The sequence below is a fragment of the Mytilus californianus genome, unplaced genomic scaffold (assembly GCF_021869535.1).
Source record: "Mytilus californianus isolate M0D057914Y unplaced genomic scaffold, xbMytCali1.0.p SCAF_6, whole genome shotgun sequence".
Lineage (NCBI taxonomy): Eukaryota > Metazoa > Mollusca > Bivalvia > Mytilida > Mytilidae > Mytilus > Mytilus californianus.
Genome location: NW_026262712.1, coordinates 3,688,610 through 3,707,566, shown reverse-complemented (window position 1 = coordinate 3,707,566; position 18,957 = coordinate 3,688,610). Strand labels below are relative to the sequence as shown.

General features: G+C 32.3%; 1 protein-coding gene across 2 annotated transcripts in view; it reads right to left on the bottom strand.

Moving 5' to 3' along the window:
* Positions 1–532: 532 nt before the first annotated feature.
* LOC127706063 (phospholipid phosphatase 1-like) overlaps positions 533–18,957 on the bottom strand; it is a 34,954-nt gene continuing 16,529 nt past the window's right edge. For both annotated transcript variants that reach the window (XM_052210519.1, XM_052210518.1), the window contains exons 2-6: positions 8,822–8,973; positions 5,739–6,034; positions 3,415–3,472; positions 2,610–2,786; positions 533–980 (exon numbers count right to left, since the gene is read on the bottom strand). In XM_052210519.1, the coding sequence (XP_052066479.1) occupies positions 867–980; positions 2,610–2,786; positions 3,415–3,472; positions 5,739–6,034; positions 8,822–8,973 (797 nt within the window). In that variant the 3' untranslated portion in view covers positions 533–866. The remainder of the gene's footprint in view (positions 981–2,609; positions 2,787–3,414; positions 3,473–5,738; positions 6,035–8,821; positions 8,974–18,957) is intronic.

Below are 18,957 nucleotides of genomic sequence, written 5' to 3'. Positions count from 1 at the left end.
GATACTCAACCAGTCGCATAATTCGCACTAATAAAAACCTGGCAATAATTTCTGAATTTACAGTACATTGTATATTATTTAAGGAATAACAGTATTTGAAGAGTTGCTTCCATCAACTGGGGATTTAACAGTTGAAAATAAAGTTTTATTGGCAAGGCAGAGCTTAATTGATGATGACAACTCCTAATATACAGAACTCGTATTCTTTTTCTAATACATACTCATAAAATATTCAAAGAAAAATTCATTTGCTTTATTAATTAAAGAAATGTTGACTACCATTATGCAACATTGTTGCCAATGAGTCACGACCATTAATGGTGGAAAACAGGTGTCATCTAATCAAAACTTGGCATTACATGTCAGATTACATTAGAATTGTAGTATATACTGATGCAGAGTGAATCACCAGAGTTTCCTGTCATAGACTACTAGAAAAAGCACATTATGGGTGATTTTATATAATGCAAATTTTGGCGTCTTTCATAAGAGCAAATGTTCCTATATTCTGCCTTATATGATACATGACAAAGTTTAACAATAACAATTGTGATCACATTGGATAAGATTATTACATCTGTGGATTGATTATAGATTGAAATTTCTGGCTGCCTATTATGTGTCAATAAAAACTAAGTGACAGGTTTGTCGAACTGTACTATCTGACTGTTGTGTGCTGGAGGATTAAAACTAAGTGACAGGTTTGTCGAATTGTACTATCTGACTGTTTTGTGTCTGACGATTATAATTTGGTGACAGGTTTGTCCAATCATACTCTCTGACTGTTGTGTGTCAGAGGATTATAACTATGTTACAGTTTTGTCGAATCATAGTCTCTGACTGTTGTTTGTCGGAGGGTTTTATGATTATAATTTGGTGACAGGTTTGTTGACCCGGATTGATTCTAACTTTACATTGTTGTCTGTTTGTTGTTCGTCAGAGGATTTTCTTCTTTTAAATAAGTCGGTCAGTGTAAACACCTGCAAAATAAATGTAACTTAATTAATAATTCTAAAGTTGTGTGTGAGTTTGGAGGTCAATATCTCGATAAACAAAAAATTAACACATTTATTACTGCCATTTCGGAATATAACCAATATAGATTTTAATACAAGCTTTATAAATACCCATGCATTGTGAATTGAAAACCATTTTTTTTTTACCATTTTTATAGAAATTTTAGGTAATAAAGGTTATTGAACATATTTTGTTTATGTGTAAACTTAAACTCATTTACAACATGAAAACACTTACATACTTTATATAAGTTCTTAAGATTTTGTAAAGTTTGTAAATGAAACGAAATGAAATGAGTTTATATATAACATTCCTTCAAAACAAGAATGTGTCCATATTACACAGATGCCCCACTTGCACTATCATTTTCTATATTCAGTGGACTGTGAAATTGGGGTAAAAACTCTAATTTGGCATTGAAATTAGAAAGATTATATCACAGGGAACATGTGTACTAAGTTTCAAGTTGATTGGACTTCAACTTCATCAAAAACTACCATGACCAAAATCCTCAACCTGAAGCGGGACAGACGGACTACCGGACGAACAAACGGACGGACGGACGAACAGATGCAGACCGAAAAACATAATGCCGCTAGGTGGGGCATAATAACAATAATTTCTGTAAATACAGAAAATTTGCAAAAAAACTTGCATTTTATATATTGATAGCATTATTAGTTTGTAGCATTTCCAATCGCAAAAATTAATACACACAATAAGTTTGTAATTTACAGTATATATATATATATAAAACCCAATTAATATAATGAAGCCAAAAAAAAAACATTCTATATTTCCACACTTTTTACTGTAAGAGTTCTAAATTCTTTACATTCAGTAAGTGCTTCAAACTTAAGGACGAATTTGCCTTGAAACTCCAAACATGGATTAGTAGAAAGGCAAATTTCTTCTGAGCTTTAGTAAAAGTAAAGACTTGAATGAAACCCCTTTACCACTTCACATATACAGTAAACATGTAGAGGTAAACGATACTCAGTTACACAATGATCAATCTTGGGGGGACCACTTCCTATATACAAGAGTAAAGGACATGCCGCTGGAATAGGTCACATTTTCCAGCTTGAAAATATGTGAATAGGTGGGGAAAACTATCAAAAATATATGATAAGGTCAATAAAGTTACCATTACTTGCTCCGAGCAAAGGTGATACTTACCAATATGGGAAAAGGTTACATTTTTCTTACATTTTACGCAATACATGAAAAGGTATACATTTTAAAAATCTAATAATTATATGAAAAGGGTGGGGTAACATAACTCCAGTGGCACCCCCTATCAATTAAGTATTGAAGTGGACCTCCCGAATGATGGATGTACAAGCATTAAAAAGTAGATGTGTGAAAGACACAAAACATGACCTTTTCCAATCCTTACAACTCCCACTTAATTAAATGTTCAGTCTTGCACCCCACTTAATTAAATGTTCAGTCTTGCATCCCACTTAATTAAATGTTCAGTCTTGCACCCCACTACATTTCCATCAATAAAACCCACTTAATTAAATATTCAGTCTTGCACCCCACTACATTTCCATCAATACAACCCACTTAAAATAACTTGTACTCACAGTTATAAGTGATACAATGACACCGATGATGTTTCCTGCTAGAACATCACTCCAATGATGTTTATAATCATATATCCGAGACAGTCCTGTGTAGAAGGCCAGACAAAACACCATCAACTGAAGTAGTGGCCGTAGAAGTAATAGATTATTCCATGTTAATCGAGCCTGGTAGTAAAACTGAAAATAAAGGACCATATATTATATATAAGGACAATCCATCATAGTAATCTAAGGTATACAAAACAAAAACAACTGACTCAAGGGTCAAAGTAGTTATAGATTAATAATAGGAAAAATGTATATGGTGTTTTAATTTATTACACAAAAGCGTCATGTAAAAATGATTTTACAAAATTGAAAGAAAAAGAATGCACTTTTATTGCTTTTTTTCATCTCTAACTCATAGAGAAAAAGCTCGAATCTCACTGGTCATGTACAATGTACTAGAAGATTGTACTAATCAGCTGACATGTACAAAAGAAATTGTATTGATCATGTGACCTGTACTCTAAGAGAATGTGTAGATCATGTGACCTGTACTCTAAGAGAATGTATAGATCATGTGACCTGCACTCTAAGAGAATGTATAGATCATGTGACCTGCACTCTAAGAGAATATATAGATCATGTGACCTGTACTCTAAGAGAATGTATAGATCATGTGACAATTTCTTGTCACAATTAAATTTTACACTTCTATTTTTTTAGCAACAAAATAAAATACCTGTTCATTTTTAAAACTCATTTGCTGCCATAATCAATTAAATCTTAGGTCATTCCAAAACAAATATTATGGAATACTTACCACAAGAAATAACATAGAATACATGGAGAAAGATGCATGTCCTGACGGGAATGACACCCTGAAATATAAACATGTATCACATAGAGTTAAGAATTACAGACTCTAGACTCTGAAATATAAACATGTATCAAATAGAGTTAAGAATTACAGCCTCTAGACCCTGAAATATAAACATGTATCACATAGAGTTAAGAATTACAGCCTTTAGACCCTGAAATATAAACATGTATCACATAGAGTTAAGAATTACAGCCTCTAGACCCTGAAATATAAACATGTATCAAATAGAGTTAAGAATTACAGCCTCTAGACCCTGAAATATAAACATGTATCACATAGAGTTAAGAATTACAGCCTCTAGACCCTGAAATATAAACATGTATCACATAGAGTTAAGAATTACAGCCTCTAGACCCTGAAATATAAGCATGTATCACATAGAGTTAAGAATTACAGCCTCTAGACCCTGAAATATAAACATGTATCACATAGAGTTAAGAATTACAGCCTCTAGACCCTGAAATATAAACATGTATCACACAGAGTTAAGACAGCCTCTAGACCCTGAAATATAAACATGTATCAAATAGAGTTAAGAATTACAGACTCTAGCCTTAATGTTTATTTTGTGTGCGTTTTTTTTTATTTGGTTCATTTATACGTTTTGGTGTTTAAATGGGGCATTAATTTTGCCTGACTAGTATACATTATTGTGTAGGGGCCACCTGAAGCCCTCCTCTGGGTGCAGAATTTTCTCGCTGCCTTGTAGACCCATTGCTAGCTCTGGGATGTTTTCTGCTGTTTGGTTGGGTTGAAGTCTCTTTGACACATTCCCTGTTTCCATTCTCAATTCTAAATATTGTTACTCCTGTCAGTTCTGTTAGGTAAATTTTAAATAAGATTGTCATTTTGCATGTTTTGGTTATTTTGTCACATCTGAGTTTTAGCAGGTTGTATTCTGTAGATTAAAAAATTTGTAAGGGTTCCGTGGAACCCAGTGTCTCGCCTACTTTTGCTGTTAATCGCAGGCTCAACAAAAATGAGGAAAAAAATTAATAAAAATATTCCTCTCTTTACCATGTTTACTATCTTTTGATTGTAAGTAGCTTCTGTCCAAGTTTGGTAAAAATCCAGGATAGTTTATGAATCTAATAAATGTTTAAAAAACTTAAACTGCAGACTGTATGTAATGTTAAATGGAAGAAAAACTAAGTCCATTTATAAGTAAAATACGGAAAAAATGGAACAAAATTTTAACAAAATTTCCTTCTAGATACTAGCTTTTAATTATAAACAAGCATCTGTCCAAGTTTGGTAAAAATCCAGGATAGTTTAAGGAAGTTGTTAAAATTTTAAAAACTTTAACCACAGAGTGAATGTAATGTTAACTGGCAGAAAAACTAAGTCCATTTATGAGTAAAATACGGAAAAAATGGAATTTTTTTTTTACAAAATTTACTTTTGAATATTATCTTATGATCATAAACAAGCTTCTGTCCAAGTTTGGTAGAAATCCAGGATAGTTTAAGAAAGTTATTAAAATTTCAAAAACTTTAACCACAGAGTGAATATTTGTGGACGCCGCCGCAGCCGACGGAATGTAGGATCGCTATGTCTCGCTTTTTCAACAAAAGTCGAAGGCTCGACAAAAATAGTGAACAGTTGTACCAGGATCTGAGTGCAAAATAAGTGTGTAATATGCAAACTGAAATTGTAAGAATGAACCTGATAAATGGAACACATTATAAAATCATGTCAGTAAAATGGCCCTGCTGGAAATTTACATCCCAAATAATCTCCTTCTTTGATTCTGTTTCATTATTTTTGCTTAATTTTGAACAGCTACTACGCCCCAGCTGTCAAAAAGAAATAAAATTGCCTAAAATTTGACAGATAAAGTCCAATAACTTTAAAATAGTAACAAACAAATTTTTAAATGTAAGGGAGCTTATTTTCACTAATACCAACAACAATGTAAAGTTTGAAGTAAATCGATCCAAGTGTATGTACAACAATGCAAGCTAGTGCAAAACACACGAAAACTTGCCTCTAAACTGGCAATTAAAATCTTATGCTCTGGAATGACATATCAGAACATTTTCGGTATCAACAGGGATCTTACTTTATCTTATTCTAATTCCAACATTTTACAAATGTAAATTAAGTTTGAAGAAATTGATCAAAGTTGTTATTTGTAAGAAATTGCCTTAAATCGAATAGTTGAAAGTCCCATAACCATGATAAATCTGGGAGGACAAACCCAAAAACTTTAAATGGAAGCTTTCCAGTACTTTCATCCAATCAAATATTGTTATTTAACCTACCTTGCATGTTTGATGAGTGCAATGTCTCCCGTGCAGACGTCAGCTGTTATATAGCCATCTGTGCAATTAAACTTGGTTAAATCTGGTTGACAAACTGCTAGGAAATGTGGACGAAGTCTTCCGACCGAGTATTTAGCTATGTCTGTCACCAGCTGTACTACAGCAGCTCCATACAGAAATGGTAACAGAACATTGAACACAACACAAAAGTAAGTCTGTAAAACGTTCTGTTCCTGATTTTTGTTTGTTCGCTTATTTTTACAGTTTCTTAAAAAAGCAGCTTCAATTAAAATGAACTGAAATAAAAAGACAAAAGCTCAAGTACACTATCCACATGATTTAGACAACAATATTTTAAGTGTGATATTGAATCAAGATGTAAACTTTTTATTATTTATAAATTGTCAGTTCACACCAGTTTCCTGGGGTTTGAAAAGCATTGACCTATATTTATTTGAAAAGCATTTACATTTGTGTCTTTAGTCTTTTTGCTAGTTTTTTTTTGTATCGATGAGTTAATATAAGTTATTTACGGATATGAACGTAGATAACAAATTTATCCCCAGTCTTAGTCCAAATTGGCAATTTTTACAGAAATTCAGGTAAAGTGTAAGGTGAAAGCATTGTTTTCTTTTATTATTTTAAAAAGTTTTATTAAAATTGTGAAATTTGACATATTTTTTTACAGGGTGTAGTTGGTAGAAGCCTACAGGTAGTAAATTATAAGATGTTTTTAATCCAAAGACAAAGAAACTAGAATAAATCAAATTTAGTGCTCAATGTCGTAAGCAATATGTCATCGCCAGCGTGACGTCAACGTGGGTCATTTGCATAACTAGATCAGCAGTCACCTTCATTGACAACGTGTTAGCAAAGTGATGCTGGCCTTAGTGAATATCAGTTTTTCAAAAGTCAATAAAACCACATATTTAGTAATTACCTCATCAAAAGACGGTAATACAATACAAAACCTGTTCCCAACCTTTGACATTTGAACAACAGAACAATAATGTTTGTTTGCTGCACCCTGTTATAAATCACTCTTACTGATATATTATTATGATGGAAACCCAGAAAATTGGAAAAAATGTGGATTTACTTCACATGAGACAAACACTGCTGATATTTAAACAATCTGCCACTTAAATTGTTTAACGATGGACAATCAGTCTTAAAAGAGAAATAATTGAAGAATAGCCTACCTACATGTACAAGTTAGGGAAAGGAACGTATTTTTATTACGTGTCCTAGTGTTTAAAAACTGATAAAACTATAAAAATAAATAGGGAATGTGTCCATGGGACACAGATGATGCCCCCTCTTGCATTTAATGTTATAAAGGGACATAACTCAAAAAAACTGTAAAAGTGACACTACCCAAATTTGTACTTGATCTGAGTTTTGTGGTAATACTTAGCATTGTGTATAAGTTTCATAACATTTGGTTGAGGCAAACTAAAGAACGGAAACAAAAAATTCAGCAATTTTTCCATTTGTAAAAAGGCATAACTCTAGAACAATAAAAGTGACGCCACCAAAATTCAAAGTTAATCTGTATTTAGTGGTAATAAGCATTGTGTATAAGTTTCATAACATTTGGTTGAGGCTAACTTAAGTTAGAGAACGGAAACGAAAAATTCAGCAATGTAAAGGGGCATAACTCAAGAACGATTTAAGTGACGCCACCAAAATTCAAACTTGATCTGTGTTTTGTGGTAATAAGCATTGTGTATAAGTTACATAACATTTGGTTGAGGCAAACTAAAGTTAGAGAACGGGCACCAACTTTGGGATGTATGGACGTACGTACGGACGGACAAGGGTAAAACTTAATGCCCCCTCCGCTACGGCGGTGGCATAAAAAGAGACACATTTGTTAAACTTTTATTTAAGCAGGATGTCTGATATATTGAGCTCATTTCTGCTCCAATTTTCAAAATTTACACTAATAAATCTGACTTAATTATATTGTGATAACTGTCACACAATTTCAATTTTAAAGAATTTTGTTGTCTTATACATATTTGCTATTCTCCTAAATGTATATATTTGTTACGAAAATCTAATAAATTTTTATTAGTAATACATGTAATACTAGTATCAAAGCTCAAGTCCATCATGGAAAGCTCACCCATGTCCTCAAAATAAGCTTATACTTTGTAAAAAAAATATTGAATTCAAAAACAACATATTTTTCCAAGGTTTTTTTTGTTTAACAATTCTTAAACTTTAAATTTAGAACTTTAATCTTTTTGAGGGTAAGTGGATTAGACATTCAATACACTATCATATTCTTTAACCAAAAATAGACATATTGAAGGTTGGCGCCTGTTAAAACTTTTAAACCCACTGCATTGTATGCACCTGTCCTGAGTCAGGAGCCTGTTGTTCAGTGGTTGTCTTTTGTTGGTGTGGTTCATAAGTGTTTCTCTTTTCTCATTTTTTATATAGATTAGACCGTTGGTTTTCCTGTTTGAATTTTTTTACACAAGTCATTTTGGGGCCCTTTAGAGCTTCCTGTTCGGTGTTATCCAAGGCTCCGTATTAAAGGCTGCACTTTGACCTTTAATTGTTTACTTTTACAATTTGTGACTTGGATGGATAGTTGTCTCATTGGCACTCATACCACATCTTCTTATTTATATCTATAGCTATATTACCCTATTTCATGGACAGCTAAGACAGATGTGACAAATATCTGATGCATTTAACACTGGTTATGATTATAATCTCATCTTTAAAAAACATATATGATTCAAAAGTTTGAGATACTTATCATATTTGTAATCTAAATTTCTCGCCCTCATCTTATATTATGAAGCTTGAAGTGGTGACTAACCCCTACCACTCAGTATATAGTAAGTTTATTTCTCTTATAGAATTCAGAATGGAAACGGGGAATGTGTCAAAGAGACAACAACCCGACCAAAGAGCATATTTTCTGTTATCCTATTTTAAAATGCATAGTTGTCATGGTTGTCCAAAATATTTAATCAATACATATTCTATCAAACAAAATAAAGGCTGTTCTCCTTTCAGCTGTATATACATATTTATAATTTGAAATAATTACATGTACTTACCGATACAATGTTTAATGAGAAGCCGACACCATACAGGACAGGGGAAGGAATCGTACTGTCGTGGTGTGGGTACTTTATACTATCATCATCACAGAAGAAGCCTCGCTCAAATGGTTCCCATAATCTGTTTATCAATAATATGATCAACCCAACTGAAAAAAAATAAAAATGATTCAATATTAATTCTATTTCTACACGTTATAATTTATCAATTTGTAAAGAAGGACAAAATACATAGATGTAGATATGCTACAAGGGACATTTTATAGGTACTGACACTGTCAATAAAATTTTAGAAGGCAGTTGGAGCAGTCTTGACATCATATGTTTCTCAAAATTTGTGTTTTTCAATTAACTCAGTTTTTTACCAAAGTATTTGTCTAATTTTCACAAAAATTAAAAGGCATTCGGTACATGTTTCCAGGCAGGAATCTGAGGATTTGAGGTTAGTTGGGAATGACCCTTACAATTTTTTATGTGTTTTAGGCATAACAAAATGATATTTCTCCAATTTTTAGGGGATATGTACCCCATATAAACCCACTCTTGTGTCTATCAATTATTTCTAAATGAATTTTATTGGCTAAGGTATAGATCTATTCATTATTTTTTTAAAGACAAAATTCATGATTTTGTAATACATATTTTTTTACTGGCCAAATAAGACCTTAATGTACCTCAATAGGTTTTAAGAGGTTTATTCAACATGAAGCGAATATTTTTAGATTACAAGTATTAAAAAATACAATGAATAAATGTGGACTTTGAATTATAGTTAAAATGCAAAGTTCAAAATATTATTTTGATTTGAGTGGACTTGATATTACAGTTTTATCAAATGATTCAAAATTTTCATTTAGGTGGAAGGTTTTAATGCCATAAAATATAAACATGATAAATTGGTTTCGAAGACTTTCATTCTCAATCATATTGATTAAGGTCATCTTAGAAATAGGTTATAGGTTCATTGAAATTGATCACACAATCATTGATTGATAACTGTGTAAATTCACGTCAGTGCAAAAAGGTTATATATTGGAAAGAGTTAAATATATGTTAAAGGATGTTAATATATGACTTGGTACAGGCACAAACATATTGAATAGTGCCTGTACTAAGTCATATACATGTATATATTAACATGTCATTGTGGCGTAAACCAGTTTTACTCCCCCCCCCCCCTTTTTTTATGCCATTAAGTAAAACACAATTTTGGAATTTAGAATTCCCTTCCTACACATACCCCACTGTGTTCATTTTATTGGAATTAATAGACCAAAGGATTTTCTTTGAAGAGTCCAAGATTAATAAAAGTATTTTCATAAAAAAATAATTAAAAAATAATCATATTCAAATAATTTTTGCAATGATAGGTGATGACTACATGGACTAAGGGTCTGGTTGTGGTTTACTGAATAGAGTATTATAGGACCAAAATAATAATGTATAGGAAACAATGGGGTGCTAAATATAAAGAATAGAGAATAATAGGTGAACATTATAAAGAATAGAGATAAACTGCTTCAAAAATTTAAGAATATGCATTGTAACTAGAGGCTCTAAAGAGCCTTTGTATAGCTATCCTGCATCTTCAATAATGGCCACTTTTAATTAAAATCATCATTAAAGGGGAATAAGCCTATGAATAGTTAACTGACAATTTCATTCATGTTGATGTATCTGTAGATCTTATCCTGCTGATCATTTTTCCTTTCTAAAGTTTCCATATGTCTCTGTTGTAGTTTTCAAGATAAAAGGCAAACAAATTAAAAAAAAATAAAATTATCATTAAAGGGCAATAACTCCAATAACAAGTCAACTGAAGATTTTGGTCATTATGGCTTATTTGTAGATCTTGTCTCGCTGATCATTTTTGCTTATAAAGTTTCTATCTATCTATCTATCATAGTTTTCAAGATAATAGGAGAAAATCCAAAAATTGGGAAAAAAGGTCATTAAAGGACAATAAATCCAATAACGAGTAGACTAACAATTTCAGTTATGCTGACTTATTTGTAGATCTTGTCTTGCTGATCAATTTTGCTATTTAAAGTTTCTATCTATATATTATAGTTTTCAAGATAATAAGCAAAAATGCAAAAAATTGGGAAAAATTAAAGGCATAAAAGGGCAATAACTACAATAAAGTGTCGACTCAGACTCATTTATAAATCTTGTCTGTCTGTCTGTTATAATTTTTCAAGATATCAGGCAGAAATGTAAAAATTGGTAAAATTCATCATTTAAGGTAATTAACTCCAATGAACTGTTGTCTGACTGTCAGTCAGGGGTACTACTTGTACAAGTTATTTTTAATATACTGTGGATTAATTGGATTCGTTGGATACCAATTTTCGTGGATTTTGTGGGTACAGGCGAACCACAAAATTAAATGTACAACGAATAACAAATTTTCTATAGGCTTGTCTGCAGACTTTGGCAAAACCACGAAATCAAATATTCACGAACATGCAAGTTTTCCTGAATCCATGAAAATGGATACCCACGAAAATAAATGATAAAATAATTTACCTATACAAGTAAATAAAATACACTTGTCTAAGTATCTTACAAATAATAAATTATATAAGTAAATTTGTAAGATACTTATACAAGTGTATTTTATTTACTTGTATAGGTAAATTATTTTAATGGCTTAGTTATATCCCTTAGACAATCAGATTTTTTACTTACATGTATACAAGTAAAAAAGTCATACTAAAAAAATTACTATCTTCTTTTCTTGAATTTCTCAGAACTTCTTTGCTCTAATGGAATTTTGAATTGTCTGTCCTTTGCAGATGTCTTTACTTATCATTTAAGTGTAATTTCATGGACAATGAAAATTTCATTTGTCTGTTATCTTCATAAACTGTTAACACAGAGATATGTCTCACCTATTTGTTATTTTGATAATGCAAATGTTGAAATTAAAATAGCAATACTTTAACATGTAAGTTATGCAAATATTTAAAGTCAATGAACCATGACTGAAGGTACAGGGCTAAACAATCTCCATGGAAATGAGATGTGCCAATGCTAATACAACTGCAAACCAAATACCATTGACTTTTCATAAGTCGTTCCCTTTAAACAAACCTAAACACAAACATTAACTTGTAAACTATGTAAAAGTTTCAAAGTCAATGAACCATAATTAGAGGGTGGGGTTATATAATCTCCATGGAAACGAAACTTGCAAATCCCAATACATTTGCATACCGAATATCATTGACATAACATTAGCGGTTCATCTTAAACTGACCTAATTACAAACTAATAGATGTAAACTAAGCAAAAGTTTCAAAGTCAATAGACTGAGGGAAAAGGACCAAATATTCTCCATGGAAATGAGATGTGCTAATGCTTATACAACTGCATACCAATTATCATTGACCTACCACTAGTGGTTCCCCTTAAACTGACCTAATCACAAACTAATGCATGAAAACTAAGCAAAAGTTTCAAAGTCATTTGACCATGAATGAGGTGGTGGGGCCAAATAATCTACATGGTAATGAGATGTGCCAATGCTAATACAACTGCATACCAAATATTATTGACCTACCACTAGTGGTTCACCATGAACTAGACCTAATCACAAACTAATACATTGTTGACACCGCCGCCGACGCCGGAAACAGCATACCTATGTCTCGCTTTTTGACTCCATCAAGGCGAGACAAAAATTATGAGCTAACCAGAGAAAAAATGTTTAACATGTTTAAGGCATGTTTTTACTCCCAAAACTTACGAATTTTAGGGATTGTTAAAAAAGTACTTATATATACAAGTAAATTTTTTGAGAAAATTAAAGGGAGATTATTCAAACCTTATAAGAAAATATGAATATAACAAATTTACTTATATAAGTATATTATTATATACTTCTTCAAGTAAATAAAAATAACTTGTACAAGTAGTACCTTTGACTGACAGTTATGTTGTCAATAGACATAATGTAGATCTCGTCATTCTAAACTTTAGCATGAATGTCAGATTTTCTTTGTCAAGATAATAGGCAAAAATTCACTTTACCTCATGTTTTATTTTAGCCATGTCGACCATGTTTGTCAGCAGGCATCAGACACATTTTTTAAAACTATGTATCCCATTGATGATTCATGATTGTGGCCAAGTTTGTTTAAATTTGGCCCAGCATTTTCAGAGGAGATAATCTTTGTAAAAGTTAACAGAGGACAACGGACAAAGACGACAGACGATGCATGGGCGCCAAGTGATAGCAAAAGCTCATAATGGCCCTTCGGACCAGGTGAGCTAAATATGAAGATCCTTCCACCTAGACCCTCAGTTTAGAAAATGATGAGTCAATGTTGATTTTGAATAAGAACCCTGCTGTGGAAGTGTGGAAATATAGATTTCATCACTGCAACAAGTGTGTTATGATATTTCTCCACTTGAGACAGTTAAATTTTAATATTTAAAGTGCGAGGCTTGCCGAACTTTTTAAATAATTAAAATTTAACTGTCGAGAGTGGAGAAATATCGTAATACACGAGTTATAGTGGTGGAATCTGTTTCTCTAACGATTTTTATCCTTCCTTTCAAAAGATTTGCAGAAAGTTGTGCTCTTTATATGTGACATCATCAGGTATGGTGGCCTTTTTTCAGGACGTCACAATAGGAAATTAAATAAAAAATCAAGAAAATTTAACGTCATAATTAAATTTCTACCAATCATTTGCTGAGAACAGATATTTCACAAGTGACGAGAAATATTTTTCTCACACCGCTCAAGAAATGTGAAAATAGCACAAAAATTAGAGAAGTAAATAAAACAAGAGATCAAAATCAGCTCATCATACTCTGTATTCTATTTATAGTAACAGTATGCAATTGCAAGGTCAAGTAAACGGAAGAAACACTATTTTTAGAGGAAATACTTAACAATACTTAAGTTAATACTTTTTGCAGATGTACAAATTTTAGATAATTTAAAGCTTGTACAAAAGTTTTAAGATAGCTGTCTCTAATGGCAAGCAAGATGATGAATGTAATACTTCATGAAATAAAAAAAATATCTTAAAAGTTGTTAAATTTTAATAAAAAAAATCCTACTTAAACATTTGACTCACCTGCTCACCACATACACCAGAAATAACAATTTTCAGTTTTCATTAAACAAAATTTTACCTTTTTAAAGTTGTTAAATTTATTTATTAAATTCTTACTTGCTTTGTAAACTAGATAAAATGCTCCGCTGGGCGCAGCTTGATACGACAGCAGAGGTCGAACCCTGAACAGTTCGGGCAAGTATGGACACAACATTCAAGCTTGATACAGCACTGAATTTGGATTGTGTTTAAATATTTGACACAGCATAGGTTTCTGACACAGAATGAATATGGTCTAAGAACTTTAAAAAAATTTAATTTACCTATTCAAACCATATCATTATTATTTGCTTTTATATATAAATCAGAAATAAACAATTTAAAAAGGAAAATTTTAAAGAAAAAAAATCCCTCCCCCAAATTTTTTGAACTCCCTTATGATTCATCACCCCAAACTCAATCCCAGGCTTCCCTTTGTGGTATGGTACCTTGCAGTACAATTTCAGAGAGATCCATACACTTGAACACAAGTTATTGTCTGGAAACTAGACAAATGCTTGTTTTTAGGCCCTTTTTTGGCCCCAAATTCCTAAACGTTTGGGGCAATTACCCCCAAACTAAAACCCAGCTTTCCCTTTGTGATATGGAACCTTGTAGTACAATTTCATAAAGATCCGTACACTTACACACAAGTTATTGTCCTGAAACTAGAAAAATGCTTGTTTTTTGCCCCTTTTTGGCCCCTAATTCCTAAAACTTTGAGGCAAATACCCCCAAATTCAATCCCAGCCTTCCCTTTGTGGTATGGTACCTTGCAGTACAATTTCAGAGAGATCCATACACTTGAACACAAGTTTTTGTCTGGAAACTAGAATAAACTGCTTCGCTGAGCGCAGCTGGATACGCCCGCAGAGGTCCAACCCTGAATAGTTGGGGCAAAAATGGACACAATATTCAAGCTTGATACAGGTCTGAATTTGGATTGTAATTAAATATTTGATATATTATAGGTTTTTTAATAAATGTAGTCAAAGAACTTGAAATTGGTTATATGAAAGATTTCTTGCTGTCGTGCAATACACTGTGCTGTTGCGCAATACTTAGTAAATCTGTTGTCAGACTATAAACAAATAAAATCTTATAACTTGGAAACGTAAAAGCAAAAATTTATAAAAATCAAAAAGGAGCTTACAAAAATAGATATAAACAGTTTACCAAAGTTTCATAAAAAATGCTAAAGCATTTTTTAGTTATTGTCTGAAAACTGGAAAATCCTCCTTTTTGTAATGAATAAAACCCCATAAATCGGAAACGTATTATCTGAAATTCATAAAAATCAAAAGGGATCTCATGTCGATAGAAATAAACAATTCACCGAAGTTTCTTGCAAATTGGTGAAATTGTTTTTGAGTTATTGTCTGAAAACTGGAAAATCCCCCCTTTTTTAATGAATAAAACCCCAAAACTTGGAAACGGTAAATCCTAAATTTTTAAAAAACAAAAACGAGCTCACGTCAATAGATGTGAACAATTCACAAAAGTTTCATGCAAATTGGTGAAATATTTTTTGAGTTATTGTCCCAAAACTGGAAAATCCCCCTTTTTAAATGAATAAAACCCTGTAACTCGGAAACGGTAAATCCGAAATTTATAAAAAATGAAAGGGAGCTCAGGTCAATAGATATGAACAATTCAGCAAAGTTTCATGCAAATTGGTGAAATTGTTTTTGAGTTATTGTCCGAAAACTGGAAAATCCCCCCTTTTTTAATGAATAAAACCCTAAAACTCATAAATGGTAAATCTGAAATTTATAAAAAACGAAAGGGAGCTCACGTCAATAGATATAAACAATTCACCAAAGTTTCATGCATATTAGTTAAAGCGTTTTTGAATTAATGTCCGACATGTTGACGACGGACGGACGGACAGACGGACGGACAGACAGACGGTCAACGGTATACCATAATACGCTTATTATAAAAAATATATAAAAAATGCTTATTTTTGGCCCCTTATTCCTAAACATTTTGGGCAATTACCCCCAAACTCAATTCCAGCTTTCCCTTTATGATATGGAACCTTGTAGTACAATTTCAGAAAGATCCATACACTTACACACAAGTTATTATCATGAAACTAGAAAAATGCTTGTTTTTTGCCCCCTTATTCCTAAACATATTGGGCAATTACCCCCAATCTCAATTCCAGCTTTCCCTTTGTGATATAGAACCTTGTAGTACAATTTCAGAAAGATCCATACACTTACACACAAGTTATTATCATGAAACTAGAAAAATGCTTGTTTTTTGCCCCTTTTTTGGCCCCTAATTCCTAAAATTTTGAGGCAATTACCCCCAAAATCAATCCCAGCATTCCCTTTGTGATATGGAACCTTGTGGTACAATGTCAGAGAGATCCATACACTAACACACAAGTTACATGTATGTCTGGAAGTTACAATAAAATGCTTCGCTGGGCGCAGCTTGATACGACCGCAGAGGTCGAACCCTGAACAGTTGGGGCAAGTATGGACACAACATTCAAGCTTGATACAGCTCTGAATTTGGATTGTGATCAAATATTTGACACAGCATAGGTTTCTGACACAAAAAGAATGTGGTCTAAGAACTTCAATTTTTTTAATTTACCTATTATGGTCCAATGTCCAAAATCAAAATACATGGTTAGATTCAGCATATCAAAGAACCCCATATATTCAATTTTTGTTGAAATCAAACAAAGTTTAATTTTGGACCCCAACTTGGACAAACTTGAAAACTGGTCCCATAATCAAAAATCTCAACACATGTTTAGATTCAGCATATCAAAGTACCCCAAGAATTCAATTTTTGTTAAAATCAAACTAAGTTTAATTTTGGACCCTTTGGACCTTAATGTAGACCAATTTAAAAAATGGGACCCAAAATTAAAAATCTAAAAACACGGTTAGATTTGGCATATCAAAGAACCCCAATAATTCAATTTTTGATGAAATCAAACAAAGTTTAATTTTGGACCCTTTTGACCTCAATATGAACCAATTTGATAGCAGGCCCACAAAATAAAAAATCTAAATACATGGTAAGATTCAGCATATCAAAGAACCCCATATATTCAATTTTTGTTGAAATCAAACAAAGTTTAATTTTGGACCCCAATTTGGACCAACTTGAAAACTGGGCCAAAAGTCTAAAATCTAAATACATGTTTAGATTCAGCATATCAAAGAACTCCATATATTCAATTTTTGTTGAAATCAAACAAAGTTTAATTTTGGACCCCAACTTGGACCAACTTGAAAACTGGGCCCATAATCAAAAATCTAAACACATGTTTAGATTCAGCATATCAAAGAACCCCAAGAATTCAATTTTTGTTAAAATCAAACTAAGTTTAATTTTGGACCCTTTGGACCTTAATGTAGACCAATTTAAAAACGGGACCCAAAATTAAAAATCTAAATACACGGTTAGATTTGGCATATCAAAGAACCCCAATAATTCAATTTTTGATGAAATCAAACAAAGTTTAATTTTGGACCCTTTTGACCTCAATATGAACCAATTTGATAGCGGGTCCACAAATCAAAAATCTAAATACATGGTTAGATTCAGCATATCAAAGAACCCCATATATTCAATTTTTGTTGAAATCAAACAAAGTTTAATTTTGGACCCCGATTTGGACCAACTTGAAAACTGGGCCCATAATCAAAAATCTAAATACATGTTTAGATTCAGCATATCAAAGTACCCTAAAAATTCAATTTTTGTTAAAATCAAACTAAGTTTAATTTTGGACCCTTTTGACCTTAATGTAGACCAATTTGAAAACGGAACCAAAAATTAAGAATCTAAATACACGGTTAGATTCGGCATATCAAAGAACCCCAATAATTCAATTTTTGATGAAATCAAACAAAGTAAAATTTTGGAGCCTTTGGACCTCAATGTGGACCAATTTAGAAACGGGGCCCAAAATCCAAAAACTTAATACACGGTTAGATTCAGCATATTAAAGAACCCCAAGAATTCAAGAATAAAACCCCATTGAAATTGATCAAGAAATAAGCAATTTATACGAAGTATCTTCTTTTGCACAATACTGTGCAATTGAATATTTCTTGCTATTGTGCAATACTGTACAATTGACAATTTCTTGCTATTGCGCAATATTGTGCTATTGGATATTTCTTGCTATTGCGCAATACTGTGCAATTGAAGATTTCTTGCTATTGCGCAATACTGTGCAATTGAAGATTTCTTGCAATTGTGCAATACTGTGCAATTGAAAATTTCTTGCTATTGCACAATACTTATTATATAATAATTTACACATCCTGTTTGGTGTGTATCTCCTACCATATCATTATTATTTGCTTTTAAATATTAATCAGAAATAACCAACTTAAAATGGAAAATTTTAAAAGAAAAAAAAAAGGAAAAAAAGAAAAAAAAAGAAAAAAAAAATCCCCCCCCCCCCCCAAATTTTTTGAACCCCCTTATGATTCATCACCCCCAAACTCAATCCCAGCCTTCCCTTTATGGTATGGTACCTTGCAGTACAATTTCAGAGAGATCCATACACTTGAACACAAGTTATTGTCTGGAAACTAGAAAAATGCTTATTTTTGGCCCCTTTTTGGCCCCCAATTCCTAAACGTTTCGGGCAATTACCCCCAAACTCAATTACAGCTTTCCCTTTGTGATATGGAACCTTGTAGTACAATTTCAGAAATATCCAAACACTTACACAAAAGTTATTGTCATGAAACTAGAAAAATGCTTGTTTTATGCCCCTTTTTTGGCCCCTAATTCCTAAAATTTTGAGGCAATTACCCCCAAAATCAATTACAGCCTTCCCTTTGTGATATGGAGCCTTGTGGTACAATGTCAGAGAGATCCATACACTTACACACAAGTTATTGTCTGGAAGTTACAAAAATGCTTATTTTTGGCCCCTTTTTGGCCCCTAATTCCTTAACTGTTGGTACCATAACCCCCAAAATCAATCCCCACCTTCCTTTCGTGGTATTGAACCTTATGGTAAAATTTCATGGA